This window comes from Mauremys mutica, chromosome 26, assembly GCF_020497125.1.
Source record: "Mauremys mutica isolate MM-2020 ecotype Southern chromosome 26, ASM2049712v1, whole genome shotgun sequence".
Taxonomy (NCBI): domain Eukaryota; kingdom Metazoa; phylum Chordata; order Testudines; family Geoemydidae; genus Mauremys; species Mauremys mutica.
Genome location: NC_059097.1, coordinates 14,340,331 through 14,360,680, shown reverse-complemented (window position 1 = coordinate 14,360,680; position 20,350 = coordinate 14,340,331). Strand labels below are relative to the sequence as shown.

Sequence of the window (20,350 nt, the reverse complement as noted above, 5' to 3'; positions counted from 1 at the left end):
CCTGAGTGGGCCCTAAACGAACCTGACACCACATCACCCGAGCTGGGCCTCGCCCCAATCCCCCCTCCCAGCACCACCAGGAGCCCCAATCCCTCTGCTCACCCCCCCATAAACCCATCCCTACATTGCCCCGCTGCCTCAGTCCCCCCAGCCCCCTCCCCGCCCAACCTCCGACCCTCGGTGCCCAGCTGCAGCCCCCTCCCATTGCCATGCGCCCAGCTGAGGCCGCTGGGGGTTCCACTCCATCCCTACACCCCAACCCCAACCGCCAAGATGGTAACTTAGTTGTTTTCCCCCTTGTGCTGGGTTTAGGGAAGTAAGGTCACACGTCAGTCTGCTGCCCTCCTGCGATGGGAAGGGAGCCAGAGCGACGAGACCGCGAGAATTGTTGATGCCAGGCAAAAGCCGTCCATCTGGGAGCGGAGCAGCCGCTATTATCAGTGAGATAAGTGTCTGCTTTGGTGAGGACTCTGCTCACGGCTCACCTGGCTCCAGGTAGGGACGCCCCATTGGCTGGGTGTGTAAGAAAAGGTTCCTGACCAGCTGTGGTTACGAGGGAGACAACATTCCCGGTTTCAGGGGCTGCTCATTTCTCTGGCTAGGAGCAGTGTGTCCTCCGCAGCGGAAGGTTGAATCTAGTAGGACGACTTACCTTCCTCCGCTGTTTTTCCTTTCTCCCTCCCTCCTTTTCTCTCTCTCCTGTGGTGTGTGGGCCAAGTCCCTCACTCGCCTCTCCCAGTGTCACTCCTGCAGTGTGAGGGAAACGCTTTGTGCACGACAGCAAATGGCCACATGGTGCCACTGTCCCTTGATGAGGGAAATGGCTGGTGCATTACCTGGATTGGCCACCAGGTTTCATTCTTGCTCCACGTGGGAAATGCTTAGTGACCCCAGGTGGCTACTCGAGGTAGCGCACCCAGCATCTCCTTCGGCGCCCGCTACCAGGCCCCATTCAACATCCTCCAACCTGCTCCCACACCCCCAGGCTTGCCAACAATCTGCCCACCCGCCTCGACCTGCCCCTTTTACCTGGATTTTCCCTTGCTCCTCCTGATCCATCTCAGGGCACCCCAACATCCTCCGTGACACCCCATCCCTACATCTCAACCCTAGTTGGCTCCAACCTATTTCTCCATGGCTGGGCCCCACTTTCCCAGCACTGCACGCCCTCACACCATCCAGAGCCTGCCAGGTTCCCCTCTCCGATTCCTGTTCCCCCTCGAGCCTGCCGGGTTCCCCTTCCCAGCCCCACTGGGGTCCTCCAAGCCCCCTTCACCTTGCCCTTACTCCCTGGGGCTTCTGAATCCCACATTCCCACACCTTGGGAACCCGACACTCCTCTACATCACAGTGCAGCCCCCACCCCATATATCTCAGAGTTTCATAGACGTTAAGGTCAGAAAGGACCGTTATGATTGTCTAGTCTGACCTCCTGCACAGAATCTCACCCATCCACTCCTGTAACAAACCCCTAACCTATGTCTGAGCTACTGCAGTCCTCAAATCGTGGTTTAAAAACCTCAAAGTGCAGAAAATCCTCCAGCAAGTGGCCCGTGTCCCACTCTGCAGAGGAAGCCTGTCACCTAGTGGTCGGAGCGGGAAAATTAAACTGAAACGCTCTGAAAGGGATGAACTAAGAGGGATTTAGTAACTGGGCAGGATAAAGGATAGACAGGGCGGTAAATGCAAAATAGAACAAAACAGCTCAGTGGTTTACAGAGTACAAGCAGCCCTGAAGCTTAGACCCAACTATGAATAAAGTTTCAGTGTTACTCAGTTTGTTGCTGTAAATGGCTCTAGACTGCATGGCGTCAGCTCATGTTTCCTCTCTCTCTTGTTCAAGGGAATTAGGATCAGGAGCTCGAGGACCACGTCACCAGGGATCAGGACTGCTTGGTGGGATGGAACAGGTAAACGGTTGATGTTTTCCTCTCGATGATTACGTGACTAAATACAGGCTGCTTCCTCGGCAGCCAGCATACCCTGCAAGTCCCTTGTATACATCTCCTGGTGCCAGACAGATAACCTCCTGGTCATGTGACCTTTTCTCACCCTTTTTCTTCAAACCTTCCCGCCTCTGCCTTGTTACAGGCAGGATAGTTCAAGCATGGGTGGTGGGTGAACCCCTGGCTTGTGGAGGCCCCACCCCTTCTGCCCAAGCCCCGCCCCTTCTCACACTGCAACCCTGTACCCTTTTCCCCGCGATCCACCCCCCTGCTTAGTGCCTGGCCCCTGCTATGACATCTCAATACAGAGCTGGGGCAAAAGGGGACCTGCAGCTGTCTCCCCTCCAGCACGGTACAGGTGGTTCAGAGTGAAGGGAAAGGGGAGTGACCTGCCCCCTCTTCCCACATGTTTAGTAGGTTGTGATGTAAAAATCCTGCTGGAGAAACAGATCTTTTTACACCTTATTACTGAGATTCAGTGCCCACGACCTGTCCCTGACTTTTATTCAAATAACCATGACAAAAACCTTAGCTTAACAATGATGGGTCAAATTGCCATCCTCTGCCCCAACACTGTAGCAAACATGACCCTACCCCCTCCCTAGGGTGCTACTGACACTAAAACAACCTCAAAAAACCTACTTATAAATTACTATTGGTTGGCACCCTTGTCACCCGCACTTCTATGCAGCTGCTGGCCAAACCCTCCCCCCAAAATATAAACCCCGACCTCACCCCCTACCCAGAACCCAACTTGAACCCTCACCCTATAACCTGGTCCCCAACCCTAAACCAAAACCGTAGCCCAATCCTCACCCCCACCCTAATCTCTAGCTCTGAACCCAGCCTCTCAAAGGGTACGTCTACACTACGGGACTATTCCGAATTTGCATAAACCGGTTTTGTAAAACAGATTTTATAAAATCGAGTGTGCGCGGCCACACTAAACACATTAAATCGGTGGTGTGCGTCCATGGTCCGAGGCTAGCGTCGATTTCTGGAGCGTTGCACTGTGGGTAGCTATCCCGTAGCTATCCCATAGTTCCCGCAGCCTCCCCCGCCCCTTGGCATTTCCGGGTTGAGATCCCAGTGCCTGATGGGGCAAAAATCATTTTCGCGGGTGGTTCTGGGTACAGCCTCACCCCTCCCTCCCTCCCTGACAGCGGCAGACAACCGTTTCGCGCCTTTTTTGCTTGGTGAACCGTGCAGACGCCATAGCACAGCAAGCATGGACCCTGCTCAGCTCCATACCGCAATCGTGGATGTTTTAAACACCTCGCGCACTCTCGTGCAGTATATGCTGAACCAGGACCTTCGAACCGAGGCGAGTAAGAGGCGGATACGGCAGCGCGGCGATGACAGTGATGAGGACGTGGACACAGAATTATCTCAAACCGCGGGCCCCGGCGCTTTGGAGATCCTGATGGTAATGGGGCAGATTCTATCCATTGAACGCCGATTTTGGGCCCGGGAAACAAGCACTGACTGGTGGGACCGCATTGTGTTGCAGGTGTGGGACGATTCCCAGTGGCTGCGAAACTTTCGCATGCGTAAGGGCACTTTCATGGAACTTTGTGACTTGCTTGCCCCTGCCCTGAAACGCCATAATACCAAGATGAGAGCAGCCCTCACAGTAGAGAAGCGAGTGGCGATAGCCCTGTGGAAGCTTGCAACGCCAGACAGCTACCGGTCAGTCGGGAATCAATTTGGAGTTGGAAAATCTACTGTGGGGGCTGCTGTGATGCAAGTAGCCAAAGCAATCACTAAGCTGCTGCTACGAAAGGTTGTGACTCTGGGAAATGTGTAGGCCATAGTGGATGGCTTTGCTGCAATGGGATTCCCTAACTGTGGGGGGGCGATAGATGGAACCCATATCCCTATCTTGGCACCGCAGCACCAGGGCACCCAGTACGTAAACCGGAAGGGGTACTTTTCAATGGTGCTGCAAGCACTGGTGGATCACAAGGGACGTTTCACAAACATCCACGCGGGATGGCCAGGGAGGGTTCATGACGCTCGCGTATTCAGAAGCACTACTCTGTTTAAACGGCTGCAGCAAGGGACTTACTTCCCAGACCAGAAAATAACAGTTGGGGATGTTGAAATGCCTGTCGTTATCCTGGGGGACCCAGCCTACCCCTTGATGCCATGGCTCATGAAGCCATACACAGGCAGCCTGGACAGTGGTCAGGATCTGTTCAATTACAGGCTGAGCAAGTGCAGAATGGTGGTGGAATGTGCATTTGGCCGTTTAAAGGCGCGCTGGCGCACATTACTGACTCGCTCAGACCTCAGCCAAACCAATGTCCCCTTTGTTATTGCTGCTTGCTGTGTGCTCCACAATCTCTGTGAGAGTAAGGGGGAGACCTTTATGGCGGGGTGGGAGGCTGAGGCAAATCACCTGGCCGCTGATTACGCGCAGCCAGACACCAGGGAGATTAGAAGAGCACACCAGGAAGCGGTGCGCATCAGAGAAGCTTTGAAAACGAGCTTCATCAATGGCCAGGGTACAGTGTGACTGCTGTGTTTGTTGATGAACACCCAACCCCCTTGATTGACTCAGTCCCTGTAAGCAACTCCCCCTCCCCCTTCGAGTACAGCTTACTTATGCAAATAAAGTCACTCTCATTTAAAAAGCATGAATTCTTTATTGATTCAATATAAAAAGAGGGAGAGAAGTAAGGGTGTGCTTTGGGAGGAGGAAAGGAGGGATGGAGAAGGCCATTAAAAAAATAAAATTCAGAGTAACGACATCCTTCTGGTTGGGCTGTCCACGGGGGTGGAGTGGGCGGGTGCACGGAGCCTCCCCCCACGCGTTCTTACACGTCTGGGTGAGGAGGCTAAGGAACATGGTGAGGGGGGAGGGTGGTTATACAGGGGCTGCAGCGGCACTCTGTGATCCTGCTGCCGTTCCTGAAGCTCCACAAGACGCCGGAGCATGTCAGTTTGATCACGCAGCAGCCCCAGAGTTGCATCCCGCCACCGCTGATCTTCCTGCCGCCACCGCTGATTTTCCTGCCGGTCTTCCTGCCGCCACCTCTCATCTCGGTTGTCCCTCCTGTCCTCACGTTCATCCCTCCTGTCCTCACGTTCACTGGCCTCTTTCCTGTAATTTGAAACCACGTCCTTCCACTCATTCAGATGAGCTCTTTCATTGCGTGTAACTTCCATAATATCCGAGAACATCTCATCTCGCGTCTTCTTTTTCCTCCGCCTTATCTGTGCTAGCCTTTGGGATGGAGGAGGGACGCTTGAAATATTTGCAGCTGCATGAGGGAGATAAATATTTAGAAAGATACATTTTACAGAACAATGGTTATACTCTTTCACAGTGAAAAGCACTATTCACCTTACATAGCACATGTGATTTCCCTACAAGGTCGCATTTTTCATCTTAATAGTGCCTGCTTGCAACTCTTGGGTTACAGATCTCAGACACAGGTCCAGGCATCAGGATTCAGCTTGCATGCGGCCATGGTAAGCCACTGTCTCAGTGATTTACCCCTCCCCCCCAACGCATGGCTAATACCACGCTAGCTCCCTGCTAATCAACAACCTTCCCCCTCCCCCCCACCCACTGCTTGTCCGGTAGCTTGGGGAAGATCGCCTCGCCGGTGACCAAACAGAAAAGATCATCGGCATTTCACTCCTCCCCTCCCCCCGCTTCGCTACGTGCAGGAAAGTGTTTTTTTTAAGCTGCTGCATTCCACGAACCCAGTAGAAAAATGGCCACCCCCCCTTACTTAAATTCCTGATTTCTAACCAGGTTATCCTGAACGATATCACTTTGCTGAGGATAACAGAACAAGATAAAGAGCGCATGCTTCTTGAATGCCAGCAGTCACCGGGACCATACGCCGCTATGCTTTGCCACGCAATGATACCTGATTACTTGCTACATGCATGGCATGGTAAAGTGTCCTACCATGGTGGGCGGAACAAGGATGCCTTGCCCAGAAACCTTCTGCAAAGGCTTCTGGAGTACCTACAGGAGCGCTTCATCGAGATGTCCCTGGAGGATTTCCTCTCAATCCCCGGACATGTTAACAAACTTTTCTAAGTAACTATACTGTCTGCGAATGCGTCCCAAGTCCTCAGGGCAAATCAATCATTAAAAAAGGCTTGCTTAAAAAACACTGTTTGCTATTTGCAAAGGTTACACTCACCAGAGCTCCCTTCCATGGCGTCATTCTCTGGAATAGTTGCTTGTGAGGGCTGGGAGCAGGGTAATTCCGTCAGGGTGATAAAAAGCTCCTGGCTGCTGGGGGTCACGGAGTGCTGTGTGCTCTCTGCGAGGTCTTCCTCTTCTTCTTCCTCTTCATCTTCCCCGTCTGACATGGCAGAGATTACAACCCCCACCTCGGAATCCACGGTCAGGGGTGGGGTACTTGTGGCGCAGCCCCCTAAAATTGCATGCAGGTCATCATAGAAGCGGCATGTTTTTCGACCTGCCCCGGACCTTCCGTTTGCTTCTTTGGTTTTTTGGTAGGCTTGTCTGAGCTCCTTAACTTTCACTCTGCACTGCACGGAGTCCCTGCTGTGGCCTTTATCCGTCATAGACTTAGAAATTCTTTCAAATACTTTTTCATTTCGTCTTTTGGAACGCAGTTCTGTTAGCACTGAATCCTCTCCCCATATAGCGATCAGATCCATTACCTCCCGAGCGGTCCATGCTGGGGCTCTTTTTCGATTCTCAGGAGACTGCATTGTTAACTGTGCTGATGAGCTGTGCGTGGTCACCTGTGATGATGAGCTCTCCACGCTGTCGAAGCAGGAAATGAATTTCAAAAGTTCGCGGGGCTTTTCCTGTCTACCTGGCCAGTGCATCCGAGTTGAGAATGCTGTCCAGAGCGGTCAGTGGTGCACTGTGGGATAGCTCCCGGAGGCCAATACCGTCGATTGCGGCCACACTAACCCTATTCCGATATGTTAATACCGATATTAGCGCTACTCCTCTCGTCGGGCAGGAGTACAGAAACCGATTTAAAGAGCCATTAAAATCGATATAAGGTGCCTCCTAGTGTGGACGGTTGTGGCGTTAAATCGGTTTTAGGCTCCTAAAACCGATTTAAACGCCTAGTGTAGACCAGGCCTAAGCCTGACACCACTCCCACCCTGTGCAACAACAGCGCAAACACCCCAGGAATCCTGCTTCTTACCACCACTGGCTTTGAAACGAACCTTTTCTTCCTTTGCATTCCAAAAACCTTAATTGGCGTTGGATGGGTTATTTAGTGAGTTTACACAATGTAACTGTTTGCTATTACACTGTAACAGAATACAGATAAGTGAAAACAATGCAAACAACATTCCACTAGTTTTCAGGACTCTTAAACACCCAATACACTTCTATATTTAACAATCGCTTTGATATATACACACATCAATTGGCCTGAATACACTCTGACGTAAGTTGCTCTGCCAGCATCACACCTTGTACAAACATTACTGCAATACCTGTAGAGCAGTGTGACCCCCGGGGGTCTGTGAGCTGGTTTCAGATGGTCTGCAGGGCCCCACAGCTGAAGCCTAAAGCCCCCGTTCTGATGTTCTTATGAGAAAAATGGTACAAAACCCAACTGCTATTCAGCAGAACCCAGGGCAATGTGGGAACAACTGGGAATAAGCCAATCTGTCCCTAGTAGGGGAACCTGATGATTAACAATCACTTTGCTGTGGGAGGAAAAGTATAAACATGATGCCCCAAATTTGGTTAGACCAGGAAAAGCGATGAAGGTTGTGTCCAGTGGTGAGGAGATTTGCTATGTTACCCTGGACACTATATGGGCTATTTTCTTTCTTGAAAAAAATAGTTGTGTTTTTATATCAGAATTGCTAACTCAATCTAGCTAACTCCATGCAAAACCCTAGTGGAGCCAAAGCCCAGGTAGATTTAACCTCCATGTACCTAGTAAAGGTCACTCCTGGTTCCCCCACTTGGGACTGAGGGACATTCCTGTTGGAGGGACACACACTTCCATGACACAGGAGTTGATGAAAAACACCATGGGCTTCTCTGGTGATAAATAAGAGAAGAGCTGTGATGGAAGAATTTCATAAAGTTTCTCTCCTGTGTGGCTCCTCTGATGGCGAATAAGGTGTGAGCTCCGAGCAAAGGTTTTCCCGCCCTCACAGCATTCATAGGGTCTCTCTCCTGTGTGGATTCTCAGATGGCGAATAAGGTGGAATCTCTCAGCGAAGGTTTTCCTGCACTCAGGATTCATAGGGGCGCTAGCCTTTGTGGATTCTCTGATGACGAGTAAGGTTTGAGCGCACACTGAAAGTTTTCCCGCACTCACAGCATTTATAAGGTTTCTCTCCTGTGTGGATCCTCTGATGGCGAATGAGGTATGAGCGCCAAGCGAAGGTTTTCCCGCACTCACAGCATTTATAGGGTTTCTCTCCTGTGTGGATCCTCTGATGTACAGTAAGGCCTGATCTGTGAGTGAAGGTTTTCCCACAGTCACAGCACTTATAGGATTTCTCTCCAGTGTGGATCTGCTCGTGGTGAATAAGGGTTGAGCGCTCAGTGAAGGTTTTCCGGCACTCACCGCATTTATAGGGTTTCTCCCCTGTGTGGATCTGCTCGTGGCGAATGAGGTATGAGCGCCAAGCGAAGGTTTTCCCGCACTCAGAGCATTTATAGGGTTTCTCCCCTGTGTGGATCCTCTGATGTACAATAAGGCCTGATCCCCGAGCGAATGTTTTCCCACAGTCACAGCACTTATAGGATTTCTCTCCAGTGTGGATCTGCTCGTGGTGAATAAGGGTTGAGCGCTCAGTGAAGGTTTTCCGGCACTCACCGCATTTATAGGGTTTCTCCCCTGTGTGGATCTGCTCGTGGCGAATGAGGTATGAGCGCCAAGCGAAGGTTTTCCCGCACTCAGAGCATTTATAGGGTTTCTCCCCTGTGTGGATCCTCTGATGTACAATAAGGCCTGATCTCCGAGCGAATGTTTTCCCACACTCACAGCATTTATGGGGTTTCTCCCCTGTGTGACTCCTCTGATGGTGAATAAGGGCTGAGCTCCGAGTGAAGGTTTTCCCGCACTCACAGCATTTATAGGGTTTCTCCCCTGTGTGGATCCGCTGATGGTGAATAAGGGTTGAGCGTTCAGTGAAGGTTTTTCCGCACTCACAGCATTTATAGGGTTTCTCCCCTGTGTGACTCCTCTGATGGCGAATAAGGTGTGAGCGCTGAGTGAAGGTTTTCCCGCACTCACAGCATTTGTAGGGTTTCTCCCCTGTGTGACTCCTCTGATGGCGAATAAGGTTTGATCGCTCAGTGAAAGTTTTCCCACAGTCACAGCATTTATGGGGTTTCTCCCCTGTGTGACTCCTCTGATGGTGAATAAGGTTTGAGTGCTGAGTGAAGGTTTTTCCGCACTCACTGGATTTATAGGATTTATCCCCTGTGTGGATCCTCTGATGGCTAATGAAGTATAAGCGCCGAGCGAAGGTTTTTCTGCACTCACAGCATTTATAGGGTTTCGTTCCTGTGTGGACGCTCTGATGTATAACAAGGCTTGAGTTCTGAGCAAAGGTTTTCCCGCACTCACGGCATTCATAAGGTTTCTCCCCTGTGTGGATCCTCTGATGGCCAATGAGGTGTGAGCGCCAAGCGAAGGTTTTCCCGCACTCACAGCATTCATAAGGTTTCTCCCCTGTGTGCATCCTCTGATGGCGAATGAGGTATGAGCGCCAAGCGAAGGTTTTCCCGCACTCACAGCATTTATAGGGTTTCTCTCCTGTGTGGATCCTCTGATGTACAGTAAGGCCTGATCTCTGACCGAATGTTTTCCCACAGTCACAGCATTTATAGGGTTTCTCCCCTGTGTGACTCCTCTGATGGCGAATAAGGACTGAGCTCCAAGTGAAGGTTTTCCCACACTCACAGCATTTATGGGGTTTCTCCCCTGTGTGACTCCTCTGATGGTAGATAAGGGCTGAGCTCCGAGTAAAGGTTTTCCCGCACTCACAGCATTTATAGGGTTTCTCCCCTGTGTGGATCCACTGATGGCCAATGAGGTGTGAGCGCCAAGCGAAGGTTTTCCCGCACTCACAGCATTTATGGGGTTTCTCTCCTGTGTGGATCCTCTGATGGTGTGAGCGCCTCCTGAACTTTATCCCACCCTCAAAGCCCGTGTTCTCTCTCTCTTCCGTCAGGATTCTCTGCTGGGCTGTGGTTTCCTTCAGCCCTCTGTGAGTTCCCTGATAATTTACAGATATTCCAACTTTCTGCGCTGGCTGGTTTCCCTGCCGCTTCTCTGGCCTGTGCTGCCACTGAGAGCCTTTTCCCTGCTCACAACTCCTGGACACACTCCCTTTGCTTCTTTGCAATAACGCCCCATGCGCTTCCACTTGATCATCTTCCTGCTGAGGAGTCTGCTCCATGGTCTCTCTCACTATCCCTTCACCTGATGGGACAGAGAAAGAAAAACCTCAGAAAGCAGAAGACAAAAGGGGGGAACAAACCAAGAGAATAGCTGGAGATGGAGAAAAACCAGGGACTGAATTTCCCCAAATTCTTCCCCAAAGGGGCGAGAGGAGGGGATCAATTCTGCATCCAGTTCACATCCAAACATTCCCCAGAGAAAAGGGAGTCTGGGGAGGGAACTAGTGCCAGGAGCTAGGATGGGTAGGAAGCCATGAACAGTATCTGCCCTAAAGATATGACACCTGCTGGGGATCATCCTGAACCCAGAGACCTCACAAGGTCTTTGCTGGGAATCCCAGCTGTTTCCTTCAAACACTGAGAAGGTTTAATGATCCCTCACCCATGCAACTGCCTCTCAGGATCTCTCTTTCCTCTGAGCCCTGGAGATCTGGGGCCCACGGCTCTTCCCCTCGTTCCAGCTGGGAGATGACATCAGGTTTGGAAACTGGGAACCCTGCTCAGAGGAAAGAAGACCAGTGAGATCAGGTAACACGCAAAAGAAGAAGTTACTCAACTTGTGCATCAATGATGGTTCTTTGAGATGTGTCTCCCTATGGGTGCTCTACTGTAGGGGATGGCACATTAAAAACAGCTGTGTAGACTGGTGGCTTTCCACACTACTGTGCCCCTGTCAGGAGTCTGATTTGTCTTGCGTACCTCCGAGTTACACCTCATTTAAAAATGACTTGCTTACAAAATCAGACATAAAAATACAAAAGGTTCTCCGCACACTGTGAATTGCTGACTTGCTCATTTTTACCATATAACTGTAAAATACATAATTGGAATATAAAATTGTACTTACATTTCAGTGTATAGTATATAGATCAGCATAAGCAAGTCACTGTATGAAATTTTACTTTGTACTGAGTTGGCTAGTAAGTTTTCCATAGCAACTCTGGAAGACCTCTGCGTAACCCAGGGGTACACCTACCGCTGGTGTAGACACTGCAGCTCAGGCTTCAGAGACTGAGCTCCAGAGCAATCTGCAACCGCTCTCTCTCTGTCGCCTTGTCTTTTTGCCCTGGATAGCAGCAAACTTAAGCCCAGTCTGTTTGTACCCTAGTTCCTGTGTCCAAAAGGGCAGGGCAGTTGTGTTCCCATGTTCTGCTTCCCTCGAACCCAGTCATTACACGTTAATCTCCAGTCTTTGAGACTTCCATTGTTCAGTGTGCTTCATACATATGTGGACAGTCCTTGATAGTGTTTCCATGTAAATGGAGACAGGCCTATGCTACTTTAACAGGAATTACATCCCCATCCCAGGAGAGGAATTCACTCCTTCCCACCCAGTGACTAACAAAGCACATTGAGAGGGAAGCTGACCCAGGCATACTAAATAAAGCCCCCATTCTCCAGAGGGAGACAAGGTCAAAGTGAAGGGCTAGGATCATGAATCATAAAATCACAGAAACACAGGGGTAAAAGGACCTCAAGGTGTCAGCTAGTCCATCCTCCAGCCCTGAGGCAGGACCAAGTATACACAGACCATCTGTCTAACCTCCAGCGACCAGCATTCCACAACCTCTCTTGGGAACGTATTCCTGTACTTATCTGTACTCACAGTTGGAAAGTTTTTCCTAAGACCCAGCCTAAACATCCAATGCTGCACAACAAGCCAGTTACTACTTCTCCCCACCTTAACCCTAACCAGGCGAGGAGAAGGGAAGACCAGATTTCAAGAAGACGACCACGGTCAGTGGTGTCAGACAGCTGACAGGTCGAGGAGGAGGATGGAATGCTGGTTCTGAGCTTTGCCTAGGGACAGGTCATTAGAGACTTCAGCAAAAGCAGCCTCAGCCCTAACCCTAAGTGCTACAATCTCTGACTCCCTGACTCCTTCCCTTCCTCCCCCCCACCAGATCCTCCTGTGATGGGTTGGGTCACAGAGTCGCCCTTGGGACTGTCACCTGAGATGCTGGAACTACCTCTGAGCCCATAGCTCTGTCAGTTAGCGATGTGAAAAATCTCATCCCTACCTGACATAAACTGCAGCAAAAGCTGTAGTAGTGTCGACACAGTTACAGTGGCAAAAAAGTCCATTAAACAGAAAATCAAGGAAATTAAACGCCCATAAAGTACATGAAGCAGAGTTAAGGTTGCCTAGTGCTGCCTCGGGCCCTTCCAGCACATGGATGGTGGTGAAAAATAAAACCTCTGAAAACCAGGGAATGAAGAATTAAACTACACACCACCCCTGCAATGCAAGCTTAACTCTCCCCTTACCCCCTAGCCCTGGAGCTGGCAAATGTCACTGGGAGGATGGTGCAAAGGTTAACAAACTATCCAAGGAAGGGGCCAATTTTCCATCTCTTGAAGGCTTCAAGTCAGGACAGGATGCCTTTCTGGAAGATGTTTTCATCAAACACAAGGTATTCAGTGCACTGCAATGGTAACTGGACGAAACTCCATGGCCTGTATTACACAGGAGGTCAGACTAGATGATCTAATAGTCTCCCCTGGCCTTAAAATTTATTGATCGACAGAAGGAAGGACTAAGAACATGCCACTGTGTGTTTTATGTTCCTCAGAGCTGAAGAGCAGCATTTATCCACAGGCACTCCAGCAGCATGCATCTTGCCCTGTACCTTTACATGAACGGTGGAGGGACTAATTGAAGCAGCCTGGCAGAGCTGTGACACGGAGAGGTGTGCACGTGAAACTGGAAGGAGCAGGTATTCCTCATTTCAGTGCTGACTGGCAGAGACGGCGTCAATAAAGGCGCACAAGGGTGTGTTCGTGCCACAAGGATTGTCAGCAGGCTGGTGCCATACATGCTAGGGATCTCCGGGGCTCAGGGAGGAGTAAGCGAAGGCAACGACTCAGAAGGAATCCTCATTGGAAGGGTAAAGAGGTGGTGACATTATGAAAGTCTGAGATGGATTGTGTGCAGTAGGCTCAGTGTCTGAGCGCAGGCCAGGGCAGGCAGCTTCTGTTCCCTACATCGGATCTATCCCCAAGTTTTGCCTTAGCAAAGAGACGGTGTCAGCGTTTGTGCTACTGCGCCTGTGCTCTGCTCCCAAAGTGTTCTGTAGCGGGGAGGGCCGAGCGCTGGTCTATGGGTCACTGGCCTGTCGGGGTGTCGCTGAAACAGGGCAAAGCTGAGGGTGCCTTAACTCTTCATTTCCCCTTCTAAGAACCGAGGGGACAGGAATCCTTACCCAGCGAGGCCACGTTCTCGTAGTTCTCCTGCATGACATCCCTGTAGAGGGCTCTCTGAGCGGGGTCCAGCAGAGCCCACTCTTCCCTGGTGAAATACACAGCCACCTCCTCGAAGGTCACCGGCCCCTGAAAGAGCAAGAGCCCCCCACTCTGCACCTGCTGCCCAGTGACAACCCCACCGGTCACAGGGGAGAGGGCCAATCACATGGAAGCTCTGGGAGGCAGGCAGGATCCCACCCTCTCCCCATCAGAGCAGCCAGGAGGCATCAGGGGGAGGGGAGAAAGAGAGAAAGCCCCTCACCCCTTCTAGCAGACAGAAATGGGAGGGGTCTTCACATTCAACACTCACCTACCTGCCAGAAGCGGATACAGGAGATGGAGCCCCCAGCAGGGTCCAGGGACAAGCCCCCTGGCAGGAATCCCAACACCCTCCCCACTGCCAGCACTTGGATGGGAAGGGATGGGGTGTCTTCCCTGGGCCTCACTGTGGGCTGCCCTCTGGCTAGTAGGTTCAGACCCCAGTATTGGAATCTGGTACGTTTCCCCAGCCCAGTTTGGGGGGGAGGTGTTTCCTCTTGACAAATTAGGGAATTTCCACCCACAAATCCCATGGGTCTGTTGCTAGAATCTAGGCCCCACTGTAAACTAATCCCACCAGGTTTGTCACATCCTCTCTCTCTCTCCACCCAGGGTATTTCCTGCCCCCCTCCCAGCTCCTAACCACCCCAGAAGCACCCACCTCCTATGTCTTTACTGCCCTTCTCCCGCCAACAGGGGCCCACCAGCAACTCCCCGATAATCCCTACCTGAGCTGGCTCCACGGCAGCCATTTCCCTTCCCTGCTCCCTGGAAGGGTGGGACGTGACGCTGCAGCCTGTCAGGGCAAGAAGGGGATGTGTCAGAACAGGACAGTCACGTCACATCTCAATTCCCCCCGGCTCTTTCCCCGCAGACGGATGTTCTCGACTCTATCATGCAAATAACAGAAATATTCAAAACACAATTAGTAATTGGGGGGGGGGGGCTTTAACTACCCAGACACCTGTTAGAAAAGGAATTAAACAAACACAAAGCGTCCAGTAAGTTCTTGGAATGTGTTGGGGACACCTGTTTGCTTCAGAAGATGGACGTAGTAACCAGGGGGACGGGCATTGTAGGGTTGACTCTGATTAACAGGCAGGGGTTTGTTAGGAAACAGAAGGTGGAAAGTAGGGTTACCATACCTGAACTTTCAAAAAATGAGGACACTCCATGGGGGGGGGGAGCCCCACCCCCTATCCACTCCCTCCCCCTGACTGCCTCCCCCAGAACCCCCAACCCATCCAACCCCCCCTGCTCCTTGTCCCCTGACCACCCTCTCCCGGGACTCCTGCCCCTAACCATCCCCCGGGACCCCACCCTCTATCTCAGCCTCCCTTCTCCTTGTCCCCGACTGCCCCCTCCTGAGACCCCCCCCCATCCTAACTGTTCCCCTAGGACTCCATCCCCTACCTGTTCCCTGACTGCCCCGCCCCCTATCCACACCCCCGCCCCCTGACAGACCCCCGGGACTCCCACGCCTATCCAATCACTCCCTGTCCCCTGACTGCCCCCCCGAACCCCCGACCCATCCAACCCCCCATCTCCCTCTACCCTGAGGCTGCAGAGGAGGGGGAGGAGCCAGGGAGAAGGGGAGGGGCTCTGGCTGCCGGAGGCCGCGATGCGAGAGGCTCAATCCGGCTCTGCCTCTCTGTCAGCTGCGCCTCGCTCTGCATGGGGAGTTTTACAAATTCCCCCCTGGACTTTATAACCCAAAAAGCCGGACATGTCCGAGAGAATGCGGACGTATGGTAACCCTAGTGGAAAGCAATATGGGCAAACTCGTTCATGAAATGATAATTTCGTGATTCTAAGAGAAGGAAGGCGTTAGAGCAGGAAAATAAGGACAACGGACTTCAAAAAGGCAGACGTCAATGAACTCTGAAAACTGGTATATGAGTGCGACATTTCCCTCAATATTCTTTACGGAAGTGAATACGTGATAACAGAGACGTACTTTGTGCAAGATGGGTTTTGTCAGATATCATTGGAAAAGTTATAATTTACTGACATGCATCCGACGAAGTGGGTATTCACCCACAAAAGCTCATGCTCCAATACGTCTGTTAGTCTATAAGGTGCCACAGGACTCTTTGCTGAATTTACTGACTGTGATTATCCAATTTATGTGCACATGTCATTTCTGTATCTGAAGCTGGGAATATTGACTATGTATTTGTATTTCAACTATGCTACTTTGGGTGACGCCCACTGCTAACATTTCAGATACAACAATGGAAAAGCCAGAAAGGGCGGATGGGCCATCAGCGAAGACAATGGACTGTGAAAAGGCTCCATACTGCCAGTGACTCCTGGACCCTGTGATACTACAGAGTCAGGTGGCCTCATCACCGGATACTCAACATTACCTGGGACTTCTTGTAACTTTCCACTGGAAGGGAAGGGGGACCAGGTTTGGGAAACAAAGGATTCCCAGCTTATGTAAATCCTATTGAAGGGTAGGAAGGCAAATGAGATTCCTCTTCTCCATGGCCTGTCTGCCCAAGAAGAAAGACTGCTAAAGCCCCCTGAAGAGAAGGCCGGGGGGGGGGGGGGCGCGACAGGGAGTCCAGATTGAGACAGGGGTCCAGTCTGAAAAGAAATATAACTGGAACTCTGAACCAGAGACACTTTGCAACCTGCCTGAAATAAGATTTAGAGTAAGAAATTACATTGTCAAGTATCAGAGGATCCTGTGGCACCTTATAGACTAACAGACGTTTTGCAGCATGAGCTTTCGTGGGTGAATACCCACTTCTTCGGATGCAAGAAGTGGGTATTCACCCACGAAAGCTCATGCTGCAAAACATCTGTTAGTCTATAAGGTGCCACAGGATTCTTTGCTGCTTCTACAGAACCAGACTAACACGGCTACCCCTCTGATAAGTATCAGAGGGGTAGCCGTGTTAGTCTGGATCTGTAAAAAAGAGTCCTGTCGCACCTAATAGACCAACAGATGTATTGGAACATAAGCTTTCGAGGGTGAACGTAGTGGAAATTTCCAGAGGCAGGTATAAATATGCAGGCAAGAATCAGGCTAGAGATAACGAGGTTAGTTCAATCAGGGAGGATGAGGCCCTCTTCTAGCAGTTGAGGTGTGAACACCAAGGGAGGAGAAACTGCTTTTGTAGCTGGCTAGCCATTCACAGTCTTTGTTTAATCCTGAGCTGATGGAGTCAAATTTGCAAATGAACTGAAGCTCAGCAGTTTCTCTTTGAAGTCTGAAGGCTGAAGAAGACCAAAGGAGACAAGGAACCCCAAGGAGAAGAATTCACCTCCAAGACCCAGCCTAAGATAACAGCTACCAGGACTCTCCTGCACAGCCGCGATGTGCGGCAGCTAAGATCCAGAGACTGACCTTGCCTGGCCAACAGAGGAAGGTTGCCTGCCTGTACCAGGATTGGTGAGCATGACACTGTGTGCTTAGTATGTGTATTCTGCTTGTTTGGGAATTGTCAATAAATAGAGGATAAGGATATTACTGTGTGAGGCTCTTTCAGTGGCTAAAGATCCTGCCAACCCGCAGGAAGGTGCACCCTGAGCCCTAGGAATTGGGTAAGGGTGTGTGTCTCCCTACAGCATGGAAGAGTTAGAGAAATGTTTGTGGGTAACACATTTGGTGGAGAGAATGCAGGCAGCCTAAGGTCATTTGGACCGAATTGATCCAGCCAAACACAGTAATAGCAGAGTACTTGTGGCATTGTGTTAAAGGGCGACCACCTGCTTGGCAGAATGTTCACCCTGAAGCAACAGGAGGGAATGGAAACCAAGCAAAGGGACCAGGAGGGGTGGGTATTAGCTGAGGAGGTAGCAGAAAGGGGTCCATGCCCATGATTTGTTCCAGGGGAGAGATGCCCTGGATTCTGCTTATAAGGGGTTTGAAGCATTCTGTAAGTGCATGAAACCAAAACCAAAGCAGCAGCAGCCTGGGCATTGTGGAAAACAGTCACCAATCTCTCCAGCCTGGTAGCACTCCAGGAAAGGCAACTGGAGGATTACACATTTGATTTGGCTGTAGTCAAGGACACTCTGGCTCAGTATAAGGCATCTGAATGGGCCAGTGCAGCCTCTGTATTACAGAATGCAGCCACTCTGCAGGCAAAAAACGGGAGCGTGTGAGCAGCTAAAGCTGACAGTGGAAAGCCTGAATAGTGAGCTCTCTGAGTTGCAGATGAATCTGGGAGATGCACAGGCAGCTGTCAGAGCAGTGTTACAGGAAAATAAGGATCGGGCCCAGACAGGCAGTGATCACACCGCCTGCAGGCAGCGAATAGAGAAGCTGGAAAGCAGGTTGGGGGCCCAGAGGGGCATTGTGGCAGCGATACAGGGGAGTGTGAGCATGGGCACTAGGGACACAGACACTTGGAATAGGACTAGCTGGAAGGATCCTGGATGCCCGTACCCCCCAGATGTTCTTCCTGAGGGGCCCTATGCCCCTGCACACAGGGAAGTGCAGGATTTGAAATTAAAGACACAGGAGCTCAATCCTGTGGCTCCAGTGATCACAAGGGTGGTAACTAGTGAGGAACCTAACCCAGATGATGCACAACAGCAAAGGCAAACCAGGAAAACCGTTACTGAGGTTTCTGATTTTACCCCAGATCAGGTCCAGGCATCTGCTCAGCTCCTGGGACCCCTAGAGAAGGACACGTGTCTGGACTGGATGGTGAAGGTGTTGTCCCAGACTGGGTGGAGGCTGGCAGATTATGAGGTTCTGGCCCAGGCCTGTACTAATGCCTCTGATTGGGCAGTACTTGTATGTGATTAAGGAGGAGATTTTGGCCATGGCCTCTGGGGTTGTGGCAGTGGTTCGAGGAACTGCCCCTGATTTTGATACAGTGGCTTTTAAGACTGCATTGCTCGATGGTTTAAATTCAACAATGAAAGTGATTCTAGGACCCATAGATCCAGGTACGGGATACCCAGAGTTAAAGCAGGATATTTTTCGAGCAGCGACAGTTTTTCGAGACACACACGGACAGGCAGGAAAAGGAAATAAGGACAGGAGACTAGAGCCTGTACAGGCAGTAACTTTTGCCAACAACAACAAACAGCTCAGTGCTGGGCGCTGGACTAATTGCCCTCTCAAGGTTCATTCCAGCCCTAAAGGACTGTAACTCCTCACTTAACGTTGTAGTTATGTTCTTGACAAATGCAACTGCCAGTGAAACAATGTTAAACAAATCCAATTTTCCCATAAGATTTAATGTAAATGCAGGAGGTTAGGTCCCAAGGAAAATTTTTGGGGGCAGACAAAAGGCATATACAGTACTGTACTGTGGTTGGGAAGTGCCCCGGCTTACCCCACACAGGCACAGCCCGCTGCAGGCAAGGAGGCCAGGAAGCACCTTTTACAGCAGCAGCAGCTTCCCCGGAGAAGAACAGGTGCGGATTTGCCAGCAATTGCTCCAGGCCCGCCTCTTCCTGTCCCTGCTCCACCTCAGGTCCACCTCTTCCCACCTCCTCTCCGGAGCACAGGCCGGACTAGAGTCCCTTGGGCAATGCTCCCTTGTAAAGTCGCTGCTCTTCCACAGAATCTTACAAGCAGTGGACAGAGCAGGCAGCCAAACAACGTTATAAGGGAGCACTGCACAACTTTAAACGAGCATGTTCCCTAAATGAGCAGTGACGTAACTTTGAAACAACGTTAAGCGGGAGGACGTTAAGTGAGGAGACACTGTACTATGAGTCTATGCTGGGGAAATGTTTGGTCACTTGGTTACAGCACTGACCAGCCTCTCCCACTAGCCCGAAACCACCGAGACATTTTGAAACTCTCCCAGTAACAAAGTCTGGGAACCAAATGGGAGAGAAGAGCAGAACAAAAAGTGTGACATTGGGGCATTTCCCCTGACACCGTCCCCAGACCAGCACACTCCCATCGCAGGGGGAACAGGGAGAGTCAGGAACTGGCTTTTCCTCCCCCTGCACCTCACCTTGATCATAGCAAAGTGAATCTGCCCAGGGATGCGACAATAAGTGTGGGGCCGGTCAGAAAATTGGGGAATCTCTCTCCCCAATTATTTCGCTCACTGCCCTTTTCAGTCTCTGTCTCCTTTTTCTTCTTGTGTCTCCCATCCCCTGTTTCTCCCGCTATGGCTGACAGCCAGTCCTGGGGGCTGGCTCTCCTATAGCTGGATCGGTTCCTGCAGTTACTAAGGGGAGGAGAGATATGGGGTGGGGAGGAGCTGTTCGTGCAGTGTCACTCTCATGCCCACTCCCTGAGGTCTCTATGAATCACCTAGCGTCTCTGACTCAGATGTTGGTGTGGGCAGAGCCTTGGGTTGTGACCTATGGGGCTAATTACAGCAGGAGAAAATCCTCACCTTGGCTGGGCACAGAGGAAGCTTTACTCACGGTCACTCCCCAGCCCCGATCCTGCTGCGGGAGCAGCAGCTGCTCAACCTGGGCTCTCAGATCGCAATGGTAGCAGCAGCGTCTGAAGCAGGAAGCTCAATCCTAATATCCTGAGGCAGAGAAAGAGACAGAGAGAAACTGAGTAACTTTCCCCCCTTTAGTAACAACTGAAACCTCCTCCCCACAGAGACACATCCTAATCCTATCTGCCCCCATGTTAATTTGGAGTCACTCCCTGTTCTCACTTGCAGTGACTCCGGATTAACATGCGTCTGTGCGAGACCTGAAACGTAGCTCAGGAAGGAGGAGGCCAGACTCCTTTTAAAGGGATCATTGCAGCAGGGGCATCAAACCTCCTTCCGCCACCCTC

At 51.1% G+C, this 20,350-nt stretch overlaps 1 protein-coding gene and 1 long non-coding RNA gene across 3 annotated transcripts in view; both read right to left on the bottom strand.

Annotated features, from left to right (window-relative positions):
- LOC123356636 (zinc finger protein 850-like) overlaps positions 1 to 14,835 on the bottom strand; it is a 32,078-nt gene extending 17,243 nt beyond the window's left edge. The window contains exons 1-5 of one of the 2 annotated variants that reach the window (XM_045000000.1): positions 14,352 to 14,507; positions 13,545 to 13,671; positions 10,724 to 10,837; positions 10,061 to 10,363; positions 8,251 to 9,985 (exon numbers count right to left, since the gene is read on the bottom strand). In XM_045000000.1, coding sequence (XP_044855935.1) covers positions 8,251 to 9,985; positions 10,061 to 10,363; positions 10,724 to 10,837; positions 13,545 to 13,671; positions 14,352 to 14,375 — 2,303 coding nt within the window. In that variant the 5' untranslated portion in view covers positions 14,376 to 14,507. Of the gene's footprint in view, positions 1 to 8,250; positions 10,364 to 10,723; positions 10,838 to 13,544; positions 13,672 to 14,351 lie in introns of both variants that reach the window. The other variant, XM_044999999.1, reaches the window with a different exon arrangement.
- The window catches only part of LOC123356707, a 54,486-nt gene extending 34,418 nt beyond the window's left edge, over positions 1 to 20,068 (bottom strand). The window contains exon 1 of the long non-coding RNA XR_006575416.1: positions 19,981 to 20,068. This is a non-coding gene — a long non-coding RNA (uncharacterized LOC123356707). The remainder of the gene's footprint in view (positions 1 to 19,980) is intronic.
- Positions 20,069 to 20,350: the final 282 nt, after the last annotated feature.